The 16,899-nt window shown below is 36.0% G+C and overlaps 1 protein-coding gene across 4 annotated transcripts in view; it reads right to left on the bottom strand.

Annotated features, from left to right (window-relative positions):
* LOC134530416 (uncharacterized) overlaps nucleotides 1-16,899 on the bottom strand; it is a 211,555-nt gene that overhangs the window by 72,409 nt on the left and 122,247 nt on the right. Inside the window, exon 1 of one of the 4 annotated variants that reach the window (XM_063365219.1) lies at nucleotides 8,156-8,239. The exons of the other annotated variants lie outside the window; for them this stretch is intronic. Coding sequence (XP_063221289.1) covers nucleotides 8,156-8,183 — 28 coding nt within the window. The 5' untranslated portion in view covers nucleotides 8,184-8,239. Of the gene's footprint in view, nucleotides 1-8,155; nucleotides 8,240-16,899 lie in introns of those variants that run through there. 4 annotated transcript variants of the gene reach the window in all.

Here is a 16,899-nt window from a genome sequence, read left to right as displayed (position 1 = left end):
GCACACTGAGCGCGCATGGGGCGGGCGAGGGGGAGGCAGTGGGCGCATGTGTTTAGGACGGACAGTACTCTCTGTCACGGGCTCTCGCCGGTGCGACGCCGGCAATCTGATGTAGGGGCATGCATATTTTGCGAAAAGATCTGAATACCCATTAGACTGCAACAATTTATACCCGCACCAGCGGTTTCTTCCTTGTGATTGGCGGCCGTCTGCGAGAGAAGTCGTCGCCTTGTTTGACCGAGCCACTCAGGACGCGTTTGATTCCGCACTGACGTAATGTGATTGGTGTTGTGACAATCGACATGTGCCTGAAAGAAACTCACCCAATCACGGAACACAGATAGTGCTACATTGTTTTGACTTTCAGATTGTCCCGGAATCGTTTCGCGAAATCTGCATGCCCCTAGAGTGATAACATTTAAATTTTACGTTCATTAACACAAGCCACTCTTGTAAAAAAAAAAACCAATTGAGTCTTTCGGTACTCGCCAAAGATGTGCAACATCGAACCTCGGTAACGAGCTAATTCAAATGTTCTCATGGTGCAAATACAACACTTATAATAAGAAAATCGGACACGAAATTCGACGAAGAATTGTTTAAAAATAATGCCGAGTGTGATAAATATACGCAGATTGTGTTTTCAAATACGTTTCTTGACGCGAATCACACGCAGTTTTCGCAATCACCGCTAGAATTCGTTTCTGGAGCAGTTACGTCGACTATTGAATTTAGTTATTAGCAGATCAACATTTTAAACTATAAAATGGCACGGCTCAAAAGAGATAAAGACTTGGAAAAAAATACTATACCCCGGCTTTGTATCTTATTTCTAACAAGGAATTTTATTAAAAAACTGCCCATCTTGTTAAAATTCACTTAATGGTTAGTACTATAAAATATTCTCTTTGGCTTTGTGAACTTCGGTTCGCACCATCCGCCACATGTTGCAGCATCGTGGTTACAAACTTCCGTTTCATTCACGAAATTACTCCCACTAAATGCAGCACACCTAGCGAACTGGAAAAAAAATTTCGTGATTTCGATGACCTTCAGGATAGTCTGTAAAGTTCTCTGTATACACGGGCAAATAACGTCAGTTCATTGGCTGCTGACTTGTGAATCGTCTTAACTACTTCGCCTGTGATTCGATACTTCTTCGGTTGAGGGTTTTCTCACCGACCCAGAATCGTCCAGATGAACACTGAGCCAATAATAAAACCAGCTTTTGAAGTTGTACGGATTTGAATTTTAGCCTATCGTCTATCGATAAATAGGGACCGGAAAAATTCGCGGGTTCAATGACCTCTAGGATGAACTCCACAGTTCTACGTATACTCGGTAAAATGTGACCCACTCATTGGCTGCTGTCTAGTGAGACGTCCCAACGTAGCAGCCTGTGATTCGATAAAGCTTTGGTTGGGTGTTTCTCATTGGCCCAGAGTCGTCATCCAGGTAAGTTGTGAGCCAATAGCAGAGGCAGCACTGAGTTATAACGATTTGTATTTTAGCCTATCGCGAAATGAATTCGCGAATTTTTCCGGTCTCTATCGATAAATGAAACCGCGAATGCAAGGTACACCGAGAGCTCAGATGTCCCAAAAAGAAAATGTCTTTTCGTGCGGCGCGCTCGCCTGGCCGCTACGCGGAAGTCGTCGGACGACCAGCCAAACAGCTGGGGCGCACCAGCAGCATTCTTGTGTCTCCTGACCACGTGCAGCGGCCGGAAGCGGAGTGACGTAGTCCCGCCATGCACCTGACTCAAGGGCTCCAGGCGTGGGAACTGCTCTCCCCCCCCCCCCCCCCCCCCCCACTTCCCGTCGCAGTTCTCAACTGTACCTTACTGATGAGTACGTCTGTACCAACGCCACAGCCTAAGCCACAGTCAGAATATTGTCAACTGTATATACACATTACTGTTACAACGGTTTCAACGACGAGGAAACCATCCTTTATAAGATTCAAATGAAGATGGCAAATATGCTACTGTTACACCGTCAGGTTGGTAGCCTTGTTCATTTTAGTCACGTTATTTAAAAATCACTTAGTTTCACACATGTATGTTGACGTATTTAAATTCATAAATATGATGCCTGACTATATATATTTCAATTTAATAATAAATATTAGAAATTAATATTTTAATTTGATGTTCGATTTTAATTTATATCACAAATTTTTTATTAAATGTTTTATTAAATTTATTTCTTTATTTTGTAAATATTAATTAAACAATAATAAAAATTTAACATTAATAATTTAATAATATTTAGTATTAATTATATTGAAAAATATTTTAATTTATATCAATAATTAATACATATGGATAGTTAACCTCAATTATATTGGAGAACGTGAAAAAGTATAAAGGCACAAATATTTTTACTAATATTAACGAATAGTAAATAATATTAATCAAAATATTCAATTTAAATCACTAATGAATATAATTTATTAGCACATATATAGTTCGCACTTGTATGAAACTAAAACACTTGTTGTGAATGTAGAAACTAGAAACATGTGGATAAATATTATAAATATGAAAACAGTGATCAGAAGCGACGAGCGTGCCAACATGCGCGGCTAATAGAGGTTCTATTTCTATTTTGTTGGTAGCTTTTTTTTTCGAGACTTAATGAGAGATTTAGCGGGCAGCTTCAACCTGTTAATTTTGTGTTACAGTGATGCGCGCGCATCTTTAAAATTTCACTCTCATCATTTCTTCATAACGCGCCTAAAGAAGTATTACTTCAAAAAAATTGGTTGTCTGTAAATTCGGTTTACGGACGATAGTTTAACGTGACAACGTTATAACAAAACATTGATGAAATGATTGCATACTTTTATGAATAAAATTGAATAATTTTTATTGAATTATCACTATTTTGTATGAATACAAAGGAGTGAAAAGAAATCTACAATTTAATTGATAAATTTACTTTTATTTGCACTCATTAATTCAAATGTGTTTGTTACTTTAACGAAGAGATTATTTTAACTATAACTTTTATACATGTTTGCTATATAACTTCTTCCAATCTGTGTTATTCTGTTAAGGATAGGACGATGATAGGGAAAGTAGGAAACGAACGGGAGTGTTTCAAGTTTTATGTGCCTCGAAAAAGTAAAATCGATGGTTGTTCCATTTGAGTGGAAGAGTGATAGATGCGGCGCAAGCGTACAATGAGCGTAACGGGACACAGCGTAACGGGACAACGTGCGTTACGGGACACTTTTTCGTGCGTGCAGCCGGCGTTAATCTATTTATTAGACGTTGTCACGTCAAAATTTGCAAACGCGATGAGTTTACAGGGAAAGCCTTGGACAAGTGAAGACCATGTGGAGCCCGGCTGGGCTAATGCGGGCCGTGTCGACGTGACCGAATGTGCTGATCGCGGCGGCGGCTGCCCGCCGGTAACTTCGCGAGTCCGTCGTCTGGGAAGAGGAGTTCTCCGGAGCCGCTGGAAACGACAGCGGATTTCTCCAGCCGCGTCACGGCTCCGAGTACACCCGAGGGCGAGATAGTGTTGAGAGTAACCCCCCTCCCCCCCCCACCAACCTTCTCTTTTCACTCCTTTTTAAAAAAGCGCCACTCCCTTTGGAATGACGAGGAAGGAGGAGGGAGGAGGAGAAGAAACAATGACACCGTCGAAAGAAAGGGAAAAAAAAAAAATAACCACGTGGTCTCCTGACGGGAAATCGCGAGGCATATTTCGCCGAGGGCAGAGTTCCGCGAAAATAGGTCGCCCTCGAGACTCCCCGTCTCTTTCTCTTTGCCCCTCTTTCACTCCCCGCCGTTCCTTCCCCCCTCCTCATCAACCAACCTCCCCTCCCTGACGGCCGCGAACAGCTGACTGGCGCGCCCGCCCACGCCTGCACCGGGGAGTCCTCGCGGCAGCGCTCAGCTGACCACGTGGTCCACCAGCGCCGCGGGAAGCACGTGGGGAGAAACCTAGTTTATTTAAAGTAGTTCTGGGCCCATCCGCCAGATAGCAGCTTTCATTATATTTTCCTAACATGACTACATTTTTGTGAGAAGTAATGCAAAAAGCTATTATCAAACAAACAAAAAATTATAATTAAGCCACATACCTATTTTTGTGGTGTGGCATACCAGAAAGTTTTGTATCTCCTCTTCATTTATACATACGGTGCATTTTTATTACAAAACAATATTATGTTTTTTTTTTCCTTGCACAGGTCGTCAAGTCGTTAAATTAACATTGTAAATATAGAACTTTGGATCTGAACCACTAGCCCAAGTTTTTATTACTAGTAGTTACGGGCCTACACAACAGATAGCGTCACAAGTCGCGCCAAACACGGTTTCAGTTACCGCTGTAAGAGCCGTACTCGCATGACTCCTTCCTTGTTCTATGCTGGGTCGCGCGCAGATGCACCAGCTAACAGCCTGACAATCTCTCTCGCGAGCCACTCATTACTAACATCTCAAGCACCAGACTCTATTTAGGTATATTTCATAAATCACGTCTGCATGTACAGAATTGCTGCCACCTCAATTTTTTTTGGTAATAGAGACCTTGCCAATTATTATTATTATTATTATTATTATTTTTAGTTACAATACATTTATTTTACAGTGTCCAAGAGCTGGTTATCAGTGACACAAATGCATGGTTTTGTTGAGACATTAAAAAACATTGTCACCAAAACATGTGCGTCAAGAGTCCATATTGAGAGGATGTTTTTCCTTAATTATAAAATAAGCGTTAAAATGACATCACATGTGAATTCGTCATATATAAGTGTACAAGATTTTTCATGACAAATAATTATTAAATCGCGAGGGTACCTATACATAAAAACCTTGTTTAAACTATAAAAATTATTTATTTTCAATGAAAAAATGTGTGGAGATTCCTTTCAAATAAAAGAACGAAACCCTCCTGCTTGACGTCAGAGAATACGCACGCGTGAGGCTGGTCGTACACTGTGTGTTCCTGCCGCTGAGGAAGTTTTAGCTGCTGCGGTTAAAACTTCCGCAGAGATTGCCTAAACATTCCTTTGACAGCTTTTCTTAGAATGCACATTGCAGGTCTGTCAAGAAAGTAAACTGATCAAAATCTAACATGTAAAAAACTGATCTAGGACCAATCACCGGGTATAAACAAACTGACAACCTCTCCGGTTCAATAACATTTTTTTTAACATACGATATTGCAGTTTTGCACTGTTTGTCATGGGAAAAATTCATAAATGCCAAAATAAGAAATACAAAATGAAAATAATAATAAACCCTCAGACAACAAGCTTAAATCAGCTGATGTCAAACAGATAGACCCAACGATGAACCTGAACAGGTATTATAGACAACATAACGACGAAATCACACACAAACATAATCAAACCAATTATCAGACAGCACAAGAATTCCGAGGAAGAAATTTAGTTGTGAAAAATAATAACAACACAGACGAACACAGTGGACTAACAACGACGAGACAGTTTCAACAATAACAGTAAAGGCTGACATACAACAAAACCTCAACGACAACACATACGATTTCTTATGACAAAACAGTTGCGACGTTTCGGGAACTGGCATCTGATCCCATCATCAGGCAAAAATAAACATTTAAAATTTTTTACACACGAATAAGAGCCGTATGTTATAAGTACAACTCAACCGAATTATAAATTGGTCGAAAATACGTAAAGATGCGGTGAATTGAGGTCTTATCATACAAAAACATGGTACCGCAAGATTTTTGTCATGCAATTGTTTAATGTACGTTTTAAGAGACACGGGCTAACGAAAAAGTTGGACTACGCTTACATGAGTTTTAAAATTTACGGCGTTAAGTTAAATCGTCGTTATAGTAATAGGAACACACACTGAGTAGTTATTTAAGCGTCCAGTTCTTTATTTGAAAAAAAAGGAAACAGATATTGTGACACATATTTGAGACAACTCCGTATATAAAATTCTGACACTCAAAAATATACATAACGGTAAACGGATATCATATTAACTACATATGTCACGCAATGTGGAGAAAAATCACTCTTTATCAGTCCGTGGCTGTAAAACAAATGACACTAATCCTGCACGTTGTTACGGCACCCCTTAAACCACCTGCTTATAGAATAAATCATCATTCTTGGAACCTGTACTAGTGAAAGCCAGTGAAAATTTCGCACAGGAATATGCCGTTACACAAACGTGACGTCACTAAGTGGAGCAATGGGGCTAAGCTCTGTAAATCCGGTAATAATAAAGAGGACACTGCTAGTAGGAATACATTATAAATTAATATTTTATAATAATGTAGGTACTTTTATATCAATATCTTACTTCTGCTTCAAACTGTGAATGCTATCCACTAGAAACCAGTTTATAAGCTTAATTCTACTATTGAATAGGGAGAACGCAATGAGAGCAAATAACAGCAACAGACTTATTCAATTGTATTTAAAAAGTATTTAAAAAGTAAGCAAAAAAGTATTTAAGTAAGTATTTAAAAAGTAAGCAAATGAATGTTTTTGTGATGTGAAAGTGTACCATAACCAAAATATTTTTGATTTTTAAAATATTAACTTAAAACAATTTGATATGTACTGGATAGGCAATAAGGAACAATTACCAAAAATTGTAATGACATTTCGTAAACGTTTTCACGAATTGGACGCATGAATAAAAGTTATAAGGCCCATAACAACAATAAATTAAGCCCGTAGAAGAAGGTTAATGAAAGCAGGTTTTAAAATAATGCATCTTTCGCCACATGGAGTAATTTTATTCTAATATTATTATTGTTTTAAATAAATCGTATTAATTACATAGTATGGGAACACCAATAATCATACCTTGTTGCAAATAATGTCATAATATATATACAATGCGATATTTGCTAACACAATAATAATCAGATAAGTATGGGTTCATTTTAAATATCACTTACTAATTTGTGTAGATCACATGATAGTTTTAATTCTTGCAATTAAGTTGCAATATATAATGTTTAAAAATCATACAGTTTCTAAATATCATATTTTTAATAGAAATCTGAAATCTGTAACAAAAGAAACCAAAATAGCAAATTAGACGGGACTCTTACAAGCCAGTAGCAAAAGCGTTCGGTGTTATGAATCTGGTTTTAACACGAAACAAAAAAAAAAAAAATAATAACGCATCATCTAAGCGGAGCCTTGCGCTAACTTGACTAATTTTCTGTAAACTAAAATAAAATAATAATTAAATGTTGTGAACATATCCGTTTATTACCAAGGGTTTTGAAAGAAAACAATGGCCTAATCCACTGTTATTATATTTTCAGACAGTTATTTTCCACGTTGCTTAAATAACTACATATTTTTATACAAACAAAATTACAGATTTTTTTCTAATTATTTTCAATGTTCTATAAACCTCTTTTTTTTTGACATTACTTATTTTTCAATTATTAAAAGGTTTTTTTTTCCTGCACGTTAAAGCAAAAGTCTCTAGTTTGAAAGATTGTTAATATTATGACAGCGATGTTTATAATACTGCTGGATGTTGGTTATGTTGAGTCAGCGGCATTCGAATGTTCCAGAAACCAAAATCAATTTTAAAACACGCATTTTTAAAGTTTAGTAAATACAACTTCCCAATTGTTTTACATAAAAGCCAATATTAAAAAAAAAATTGGTTGTCTGAAAAGTCGGTTTACGGACGATAGTTTAACGTGACAACGTCATAACAAAACATTGATGAAATGATTGCATACTTTTATGAATAAAATTGAATCATTTTTATTTTAATAATAAAACAATAAATACTTGAAATTATACTAGCAATCAGATTTTTAAAATGCAAGAATAATTAACCTTTATTGCCGAAATTGTTGTTGTAATGAGCAATGAAAAACACATTAACTTTTCACTTCACTTTATAAGCAGTCGAGTGGAAGAGATATAGATCCGGCGCAAGCGTACAGTGAGCGTAACGGGACACAGCGTAACGGAACAATTTGCGTAACGGGACACTTTTTCGTGCGTGCAGCCGGCGTTCATCGATTTATTAGACGTTGTCTCGTCAAAAAAAAACCTTCTGTATAGTGCATTTCTACTCGTGCAAAACACACCACTCGGCCAGCACACGTGAGCGGGACGCGGAGGCGAGCGTGTGGAATGCGCGCGGCGCACTCACCTCGCGGCGACAGGCGGGCATCGGGCATCGCGGGCTCAGGGTGCCGGCAAGGTTCGGGCAAGGACTCGCGGCTCCATCACGAGGCATTATAGCGCGGCGGCGTCGCGTGGCGACCTCAACAACACCTCACCTCCGCGGCTGCTTTTGTTGGGGCTCCGTCTCTGCCCGGTGCTTGCACACCCGTCCCGCATGGGCCAGCGGTGGCCGTACCGTCACTCAGTGCTTTCAACAATCTGTACCGGTTGTTCCACGACCGAAAATTACTCCGAGGAACACGCATTTCAGCCATTTTTAACTCTTCTAAAAAAAATACATTTGAAAAACGTAATCCGGAAACAAAACTACTCATCTTCCCTCAGAGTATTGTTGACTGTTTTTCGTAAAGAAACGCCGCTAGGATATCATGGGTAGTTTTCAAATAGCTGGGTTTTTTTCCCGCAGCTCCGCGCACCGCGTGTGTGTCCGGCTCCGTCTCGCCCGCCATGTTGATACTTTTTTTTTTCTTTCGTTTTGGCGGCATTAATTTTTCTTAAAGGAATATTTATAAATTTTGAGCTTCACACCTCCTTTGCATCTGTTGTTATGACACAGATACTTTTAACAGAGATTCACTTAGTGTAATATCATGCAAAACCAATTAGCGTTTTCATAGATTATAGTAGGTATACCTATATAATATCACCATTTTTTGATGCCCAGATACAAAATAATTGGTTTAAAAACTATTAATTTATACAGTAAAGCGTTGGCAGCTAATATGTATTCCAGCCCCCTCCCCCTCATCATACGGCCGATATAAGATCACGTAAAAACAATATTGGCAATATATTCTTCTAACTCTGCAAACACCTGCATCAAATGAAAGATCTTACTAAAAATTGTCCTTTCCTTATTTCCCTCTTCTCCCCCACCCCCCGGAGGATCATTTTATTTTTCATGCTAGAGTGCCTGGCCTATCAGCCGTTCGTCCACGAAGCTAGAAAATAATTCCAGATTATCATAAGTCATACCACAATACTGGTTGAGTCTGAATTCGACCGACAACAATCACAACAACAAAAAATTGGTTGTCTGTAAAGTCGGTTTACGGACGATAGTTTAACGTGACAACGTCATAACAAAACATTGATGAAATTATTGCCTTCTTTTATGAATCAAATTGAATCATTTTTATTTTAATAATAAAAGAACAAATACTTGAAATTATACTAGTAATTAGATTTTTAAAATGCAAGAATAATTAACCTTTATTGGCGAAATTGTTGTTAAATAAGCAATGAAAACCACTTTAACTTTTCACTTCACTTTATAAACAGTCGAAGAAACAGTTCACGTGTAGATTACTTGTAATTAATTTTAAAAACTGGCGTTTAGCTATAAAGTTTAAATATAATTGTGAACAAGTTTTCACATAAATAAACTGTAATCAAATATATATCATCAATTATATGAATCACCATAATTTTTTAGTCAATTGTAGCATAACCTATTATTACTGCACTCGCCGACAGATGCTACTTTTTTTATTTTAATAATAATAAAAGAATAAATACTTAAAATTATACTAGTAATCAGATTCATTTTCTTACGTATATTTGACGTAGAAATTATTTAATTTTACACATTTATAAACAAAGTTTTAAGTTTTCATTTCTGTCGGTGCAAGCGTTCATTGATTTATTTGACGTCACGTCAAAAGTGTGCCCTTACGCACATTGTAATTCTTAATCCAAACCAAGTCATTTATGTCTGAACCAACAAAAATGGTAATAAAATATAATAAAAAGTGCATCACTGATCAATCGTCTAATAAATAGAAAATGCAAATAGGTAATATAGGAAGGTAGCATATTCAAAATAATTTAAATGCCTGAAATTTTTAAATATTAATTTAAGAACTTTTTTTGCATACTTTCAATTATTTTCTAATTAAAATCTTTTGATGCAGAGAAAGTTTTAATAAGACCTAAAGATCTTCATGTGTTGCCAAAAGCTTGGCATCCAATATAACTCGAAGGTCTTAAAAGAGGACACCACGTTTAATGTCATTACTTACTTTGTGATAATTCTGATTAATTAAATTAGTTTTTTTGACTAAAGGTTATACAATAAATGCTATCGTAATCCAGAGACGTTTGTTAACTTGAAAATCATATCCGGACAGCTGAAATATCTTGCTGAATAGCTTCACAAAAATATTTCATCAGCATATTTTCTTGATCAATTCTGATTACAGTTGGAATATCATTTATTAAATATTAAAGAAAAGTTAAGATAAACTACTACTTTGCGGAACACCTAATACCATGAAATTGCATTTGCAAATTTGACTGCAAGCGTCTATTTGTAAGATAATTAAAACATATATACCACGCATTACTTGACGAGGTCTAAAATTGACAATTTTTTAATCATAAGATTATGTTGGAAAGTATCAAAGGCTTTGCTCGTGTTGAAATAAATAAAATATTTTATTTACATCTGAATTTATACTGGTACACACACACACACACATATATATTTATAGGCACATGAATTGTATTCCTAAATTATTATTTATGTAAAACCACATAGTTTTCAATCAGGAATATCGTCTTTAACGCACGCTTATATATATATATATATTTTTAGTCAAATACTGCTAAAATACTACAAAACAAAGTTTTCTGACTAGAATTTAACAGTCAATACTTCAAGAAAATATATACCGATAAATGGTTGAACACACAACCACTTACTGACTGATGCACAATTAATTAAAATATTTTTTTACAAAAGGAATAATCTTTTAAAATTTATTTATAACATGTTGGAATGGTAATGCAACAGTTACTAAAAACTAAAACGCTACAAAACTAAAAAAAAAAAAATTTTTTTTGCAAAACTCCGTTCCCCCGGAGAAACCCCCGGAATGGCCACCGCATGGGGAGCCCAAGAAAAGAAACGGGCTCCCCATTTGGAAGCCACCTGGAAGGTTTTTTTCTGTTCCACCCACCGTTTCTTTGGTAGCCTGACTTGTTACAAGGGATTGTATTCCTACCAGAGAAAATGCCACCATTTTGTCTGGGCAATCCGCCTTGGAGGAGCCGGGGCGCGAACCCGGGTCCTACAAGTCACAAGGCAGGCGCTCTACCCCAGAACCAGAGTGGTAGAGCGACGATCGGTAGTCTTCTTAACACTGACGTGATATTCCACGCGTTTACTGTAGTTTCGTGTGTCATTAACACGTGCAGTACGTGTAGTAACATCTAACCTCGGTAACGAACAAATTTATGTGTTCTTACGTTGTTCGTTCAGCATGAATTATGTAATTTCATAACAGTGAAATATAATTTGTATAACTAGTCTGGATATTTTTTAGTTACTTTCCTGCAAACAAAATTACAATCACGTTGTACAATAATTATATAGAAATATAAGACTAGTAAAAACATATGTAAGAGCTTGCACTGTCGATGGTAAAGTTATTTTGAAATAAATGTTATATATTAAAAGTTAGTTAAAATATGCGTGTGCTTACAAGCATGAAGTTATTGTATAAACAATTTATTTATTTGGTTTTAAAGCCACAGAAAAGTTAACTTTTTTTATATTACTTTTGGCTTTTTTGTTTTGTTTTACCGTGCTTAACATGCACAGCTAATCCCTGGAAAGCTATTAAAATAACTGTTTGCAAATAACTAAATATTGGAGGTACTGGGGCAACACGAAGCATAAATGGTAACACTATTTTGTAGTGATACAGTTATTTTCATGTAAATGAACAAATTAACAAATAGTTAATGTTACATGAATATTTCTGTGTCATTTACAAATAAAATTTACGGTGCACAACGGCAAACAGAATAAATCAACGATGCAACTTAACAGATAAAAATTGGGGGGAAAAAAAACGGCTATACAGAGATGCACAGGTGAACCCAGCGATGTGAAGAAACAGTGATGACAGCACAGAGAAACACCGTAAGCAACAGTTGAGCGAAAAAAAAAAAAAAACAGATATTTTGAAAACCACTACGATGGTAGCCAGACTAACACAGTAGGTATATGATTCCTAAGAGAACAGTTGCGACGTTTCGGGAACGAGATCTATTCCCTTCTTCAGTTTGTCACTGGAAATTTTATTTAATGAACTATACTGAATTTTATGATATTCACATAGATACTGAATTTATTTAAACAGATTTGTGTTTTGTTCGTATATTTGTTTGCACTTCTGTTAACAAGGCACAGGTATTAGTGCAGAGAAGCTTATTCAAAAGAGGAACCTTTTTCTGTAAGAATAAGTGTCAAGAGCGTAGTAAAAAAATTGGTTGTCTGTAAAGTCGGTTTACGCACGATAGTTTATCATGACAACGTCATAACAAAACATTGATGAAATGATTGCATACTTTTATGAATAAAATTGAATCATTTTTATTGAATTATCATTTCGTATGGATACAAAGAAGGAGTGAAATGAAATATACAATTTAATTGATACATTTACTATTGTTTGCACTCATTAATTGAAATATGTTTATTACTTTAATGAAGAGATTATTTTAACTATAACTTTTATACATGTTTGCTATTTAACTTCAAGATCGTCGAGAATATTTTACGCTTTTTTGCAATTACACATTTAACGACGAAGTTTGTTCGTCGTTAAATTAAACGTAGAATTTAATAAAAATGCCCTTGCAGTTAATAAAATAAGTATTAGTAAGTTTAAGAAAGAATTTCGGCTTTAATCTCCAACCCAGGAGCTCGTGGTGCGCTGGAGCCGAGATTAAAATTCGTCGAGAATATTTTACATTTTTATGTCTTCCAGTGCTCGAAATGATATGCAATTGTGGCCCCGGGCACGAAATTTTATTTATAATTCATTAATAATAACGCCCCTCGCGATAAACAAAGGAAAATATGTATTAACGAGTGGCTGGTTGCCGCGGAAGCAACTAGATAGCGCGATTCGTTCGGTTCGCGTCCGTCACCGTAGATGACAGCACCGTAGGAGAATGATATTATTTCGTTTTTATAATACGATTTTATAACAAATACGCATTACACCAAACTTATTTATAATGTGTTACAATATTTTTTAAAACATGGTGCAAAAGATCCCGGGAGTAATTTGAATTATGTGTAACTATAAAACACCATTGTTATTACAAAAACGTATTTGAAAATTCAACATTACTTTTAAATAACCGTACCTATTGTGCTTAAAATCGGTGTACATAAATTACATAATATTAATAATTCAAACGACGAAAACATGATTGAAAAGTCAAATAGATGGTTGTTCCAATCGAGTAGAAGTGGCGCAAGCGTACAATGAGCGTAACGGGACACATCGTAGTGGGACAATGTACGTACGGGACACTTTTTCGTGCGTGCAGCCGACGTTAATCGAATTATTAGTTGTCACGTCAAAATGATTCAATTTTATTCATAAAAGTATGCAATCCTTACATCAATGTTTTGTTATGACGTTGTCACGTTAAACTATCGTCCGTAAACCGACTTTACAGACAACCAAATTTTTTTTGTCATGAATCAGATTACGAAGTTTGCCAGAAGCAAACTACGTATACGTGTTCTGATTGTTGTGTAAATTGATTCGCAATGTTGTTATGTTAGTGAACGGACAATTCAGGATAGTCTGCACGGCCCTGTGTATACTAGGGAAAATTAGCATAAATTCATTAGCTGCTGACTTGTGTGTCGTTTCAACTGCTTTGCCTGTGATTCGTTACTCCTTCGGTCGAGGGTTTCTCTTAACGACCCAGAGTCGTCCAGATAAACCGTGAGGCAATAACTAGGGACCGGAAAAATTCGCCGATTCATTTCGTGATAAGGTGAAATGCAAAAATGTGTATAATTCAGCTGGTTCCGCTATTGGCTAGCAGTTCAACTGGAACCTTTTTTTTGTGCCAATGACAGACTATCGACCATAGAAGCATCGAATCACAAGCTACCCAGTGGAGACGCCTCGCGAGTTAGCATCCAATGAACACGCGTGTTTGCTTGACAAATGCAGAGGATAATGGAGGCTATCCTAGAGGTCATTGAATCCGCGAATTTTTCCGGTCTCTGGAAATAAACCAACTTGAAGGTGACTTGATGTAAGCTTTTGGACATACGCCATTGTTAAGCACTTTTTCTGTAGAGGAAAACTAAAAAAAAATACCTAAAAGACAAAAACACTAATTAAGCAAAAAAATGCCGTTGTCAACAGGATATAAACACCACATAATATTCCATAACAGGAATATGGTCAACAAACAATGAAAAACAAAGAAAAATGGACTAAGAGAACGAAAAAAAACCCCACAAATGATGACAGCACAAAAATATTGAACCCAAAAAAAATTCAGCACAACAGTTAAAACGAGACAAAAACACGACAAAAGGAAAAGACGAAACAAACACAATAGTTAGGGGCAGGAAATTTTCGCGAAAAAAATCTGAACGCCTACTAGACTGCAACAAGGTATACCCACACCAGCGGTTTCTTCCTTGTGATTGGCGGCCGTCTGCGAGAGAAGTCGTTGCCTTGTTTGCACGAGCCACTAAGGACGAGTTTGCTTCCACACTGAATTAGTGTGATTGGTTGTTGTAACAAATGACATAACTCACCCAATCACGAAACACAGACGATGCTACAGTGTTTTAACTTCCAGCTACTCTCGGGATCTTTTCACGAAATTTTCATGGCCCTAACAATAGTTATCCAAAACAGAAACAAGCGACGTTTCGGGAACTGCTATCTGCTCCCGTCCTCAGGCAGAGACGCACATGGTACGAAAACACAGGTGCGACTGAGTAGGGGCTGGAAAAATGAGGTTTTTTTTTTTTTTCCGTTCTCTTCTGCACTCCCATTGCACAAATCTTTCAAAGACAACTTGAATTTTAGCCTATCTGTAAATGAATCCGCGGATGTGACCGTCTCTGATGTCCGCCGGGCTTGCGGGGGAGGGGGGGAGTGTGTACGTGCCGCCAGCGGCGTGTCCTCGGGGGGTCGTCGACGCGCGCGGGCCGGCGAGGATCGTGTTCCGCGTCGCGCGCTGCCCACGTCACGCTCTGCGCAGGCGTCCTCCAGGTGTCGCCCGCGGGACTGCCTGCTCCCAGTCGCCTGTCCCGGCGTACACCGGCGCGTGTACTTGTGATTACACGGCGTGATAAGATAATCTAACTTTTTAGTTTGCATAAAAATGATTAATAGGAATAAAATTATAAAAGGACTGGAGTGATATTATAAGTACGGTTGGTAAAGATTAAATTCAATAAATTTGAAAAAAAATTATACTCAGTATTCAATATTAATATAAACAAGTATATAAAATAATTGACATAAATTTTAATTAATAATGAAAATCTATAAATATGCTGATTGTTGATTATATTTTTTTAATTTAAAATTTTATTAAATAATAATGTAATAATTTATATATTATAATGCAAATAAATTAAACATACGGGAAAATAACCTCACTTACATAAATACGCTTGAAAACTTTTATAAACACAATTTATATCTCTAATAACCATAATAAATAAATGTCTTTAATTATATAGACCAGTATTCGATATCAATCAGTAAATTATATGATTTAAAAGTATATATATAATTTTTTAAATTCATGTAGCCTTTTTTATGTAGTTTTTTTTACATCCTTCAAAAATGTCGTATTTTTTTTTAAAAACGACGCTCCCGTGCACTTGATTAAATAATTAGGTTTTATTTATCTCGTTTAAATTTATGAAATTTTACTCTCAACAATATTGAAAACAAAATTTTATTTGAGGAAATATACAAATGTGTGCGTTTTAATAATTATTCAGCAGTAAAAACTTAAAGGTTAAAAAGTTCCAATTCTGTAATTAATTCAATTATTCAGTTGGAAAATATGAAAATAATACATATATCTTTCAAGTATTTAAAAATAACAACAAAAAATGTACGAATTTAAGACCATTTTACACGTTTATATTTAGAGCTAGTGGTAGACACACAATCTACATGCTGGAAGACATTTTAAACTTTAAATCTGAAATGAAATTTATTGTGATATTGGGTTTCAGTATATTTCATAAAGAAACCAACTGATAAAGGTTATTTTGATTATTTATTTTTAGTTGAATTGGGAATTCTTAATAATTAAGGTTAAAATATCTGCTTGAAATTTTTCTAAAACGCCGCTAAGCAGGGATAAAGCAAGCATGAACTACACTTTTTTTTTGTAAATGGAACAAAAATATTCATATAAAGTTACAAATATTTTTAGATTTGTACATTTGCGTAAAAACAACTTTATCACTACAAAATAGTGTTCGCAGTAATACTGGTTTAGAATTATTACCTGGGCATTTATGCTTTGTGATTTCCCAGTACCTCCAATAGTTACTGGTAAACCATTCCCTGAATAGCTTTCCAGTATCAAATGCGCACATTAATAAGCATAATAATACATAACCAAGACTTATTATTAAATATTAGATTATCTTTCCTTGGTTAGTAAAAATGCTTGAATGAAATATAAATTAAAATACAAAATAATGTGCCGAGTTTCGTGAGAAATAGCTACTTCTCGAAAAACGTAACTAACTTGTCGCCCGTTTTTCCCTTGCGAGGGAAGTTGAAGAATGGTTTAGTTTTCTTCCCGCCAGCTTGCCAATGATGTTTTTTGATTATTGGGTGTTTGAGTATCATCATTATCAAAATTAAAATAGAATAAAATGATCAGTGTTATTGTGCC

This window comes from Bacillus rossius, chromosome 3 (genome assembly GCF_032445375.1).
Source record: "Bacillus rossius redtenbacheri isolate Brsri chromosome 3, Brsri_v3, whole genome shotgun sequence".
NCBI lineage: Eukaryota > Metazoa > Arthropoda > Insecta > Phasmatodea > Bacillidae > Bacillus > Bacillus rossius.
This window is presented reverse-complemented; position numbering and strand designations above follow the sequence as displayed.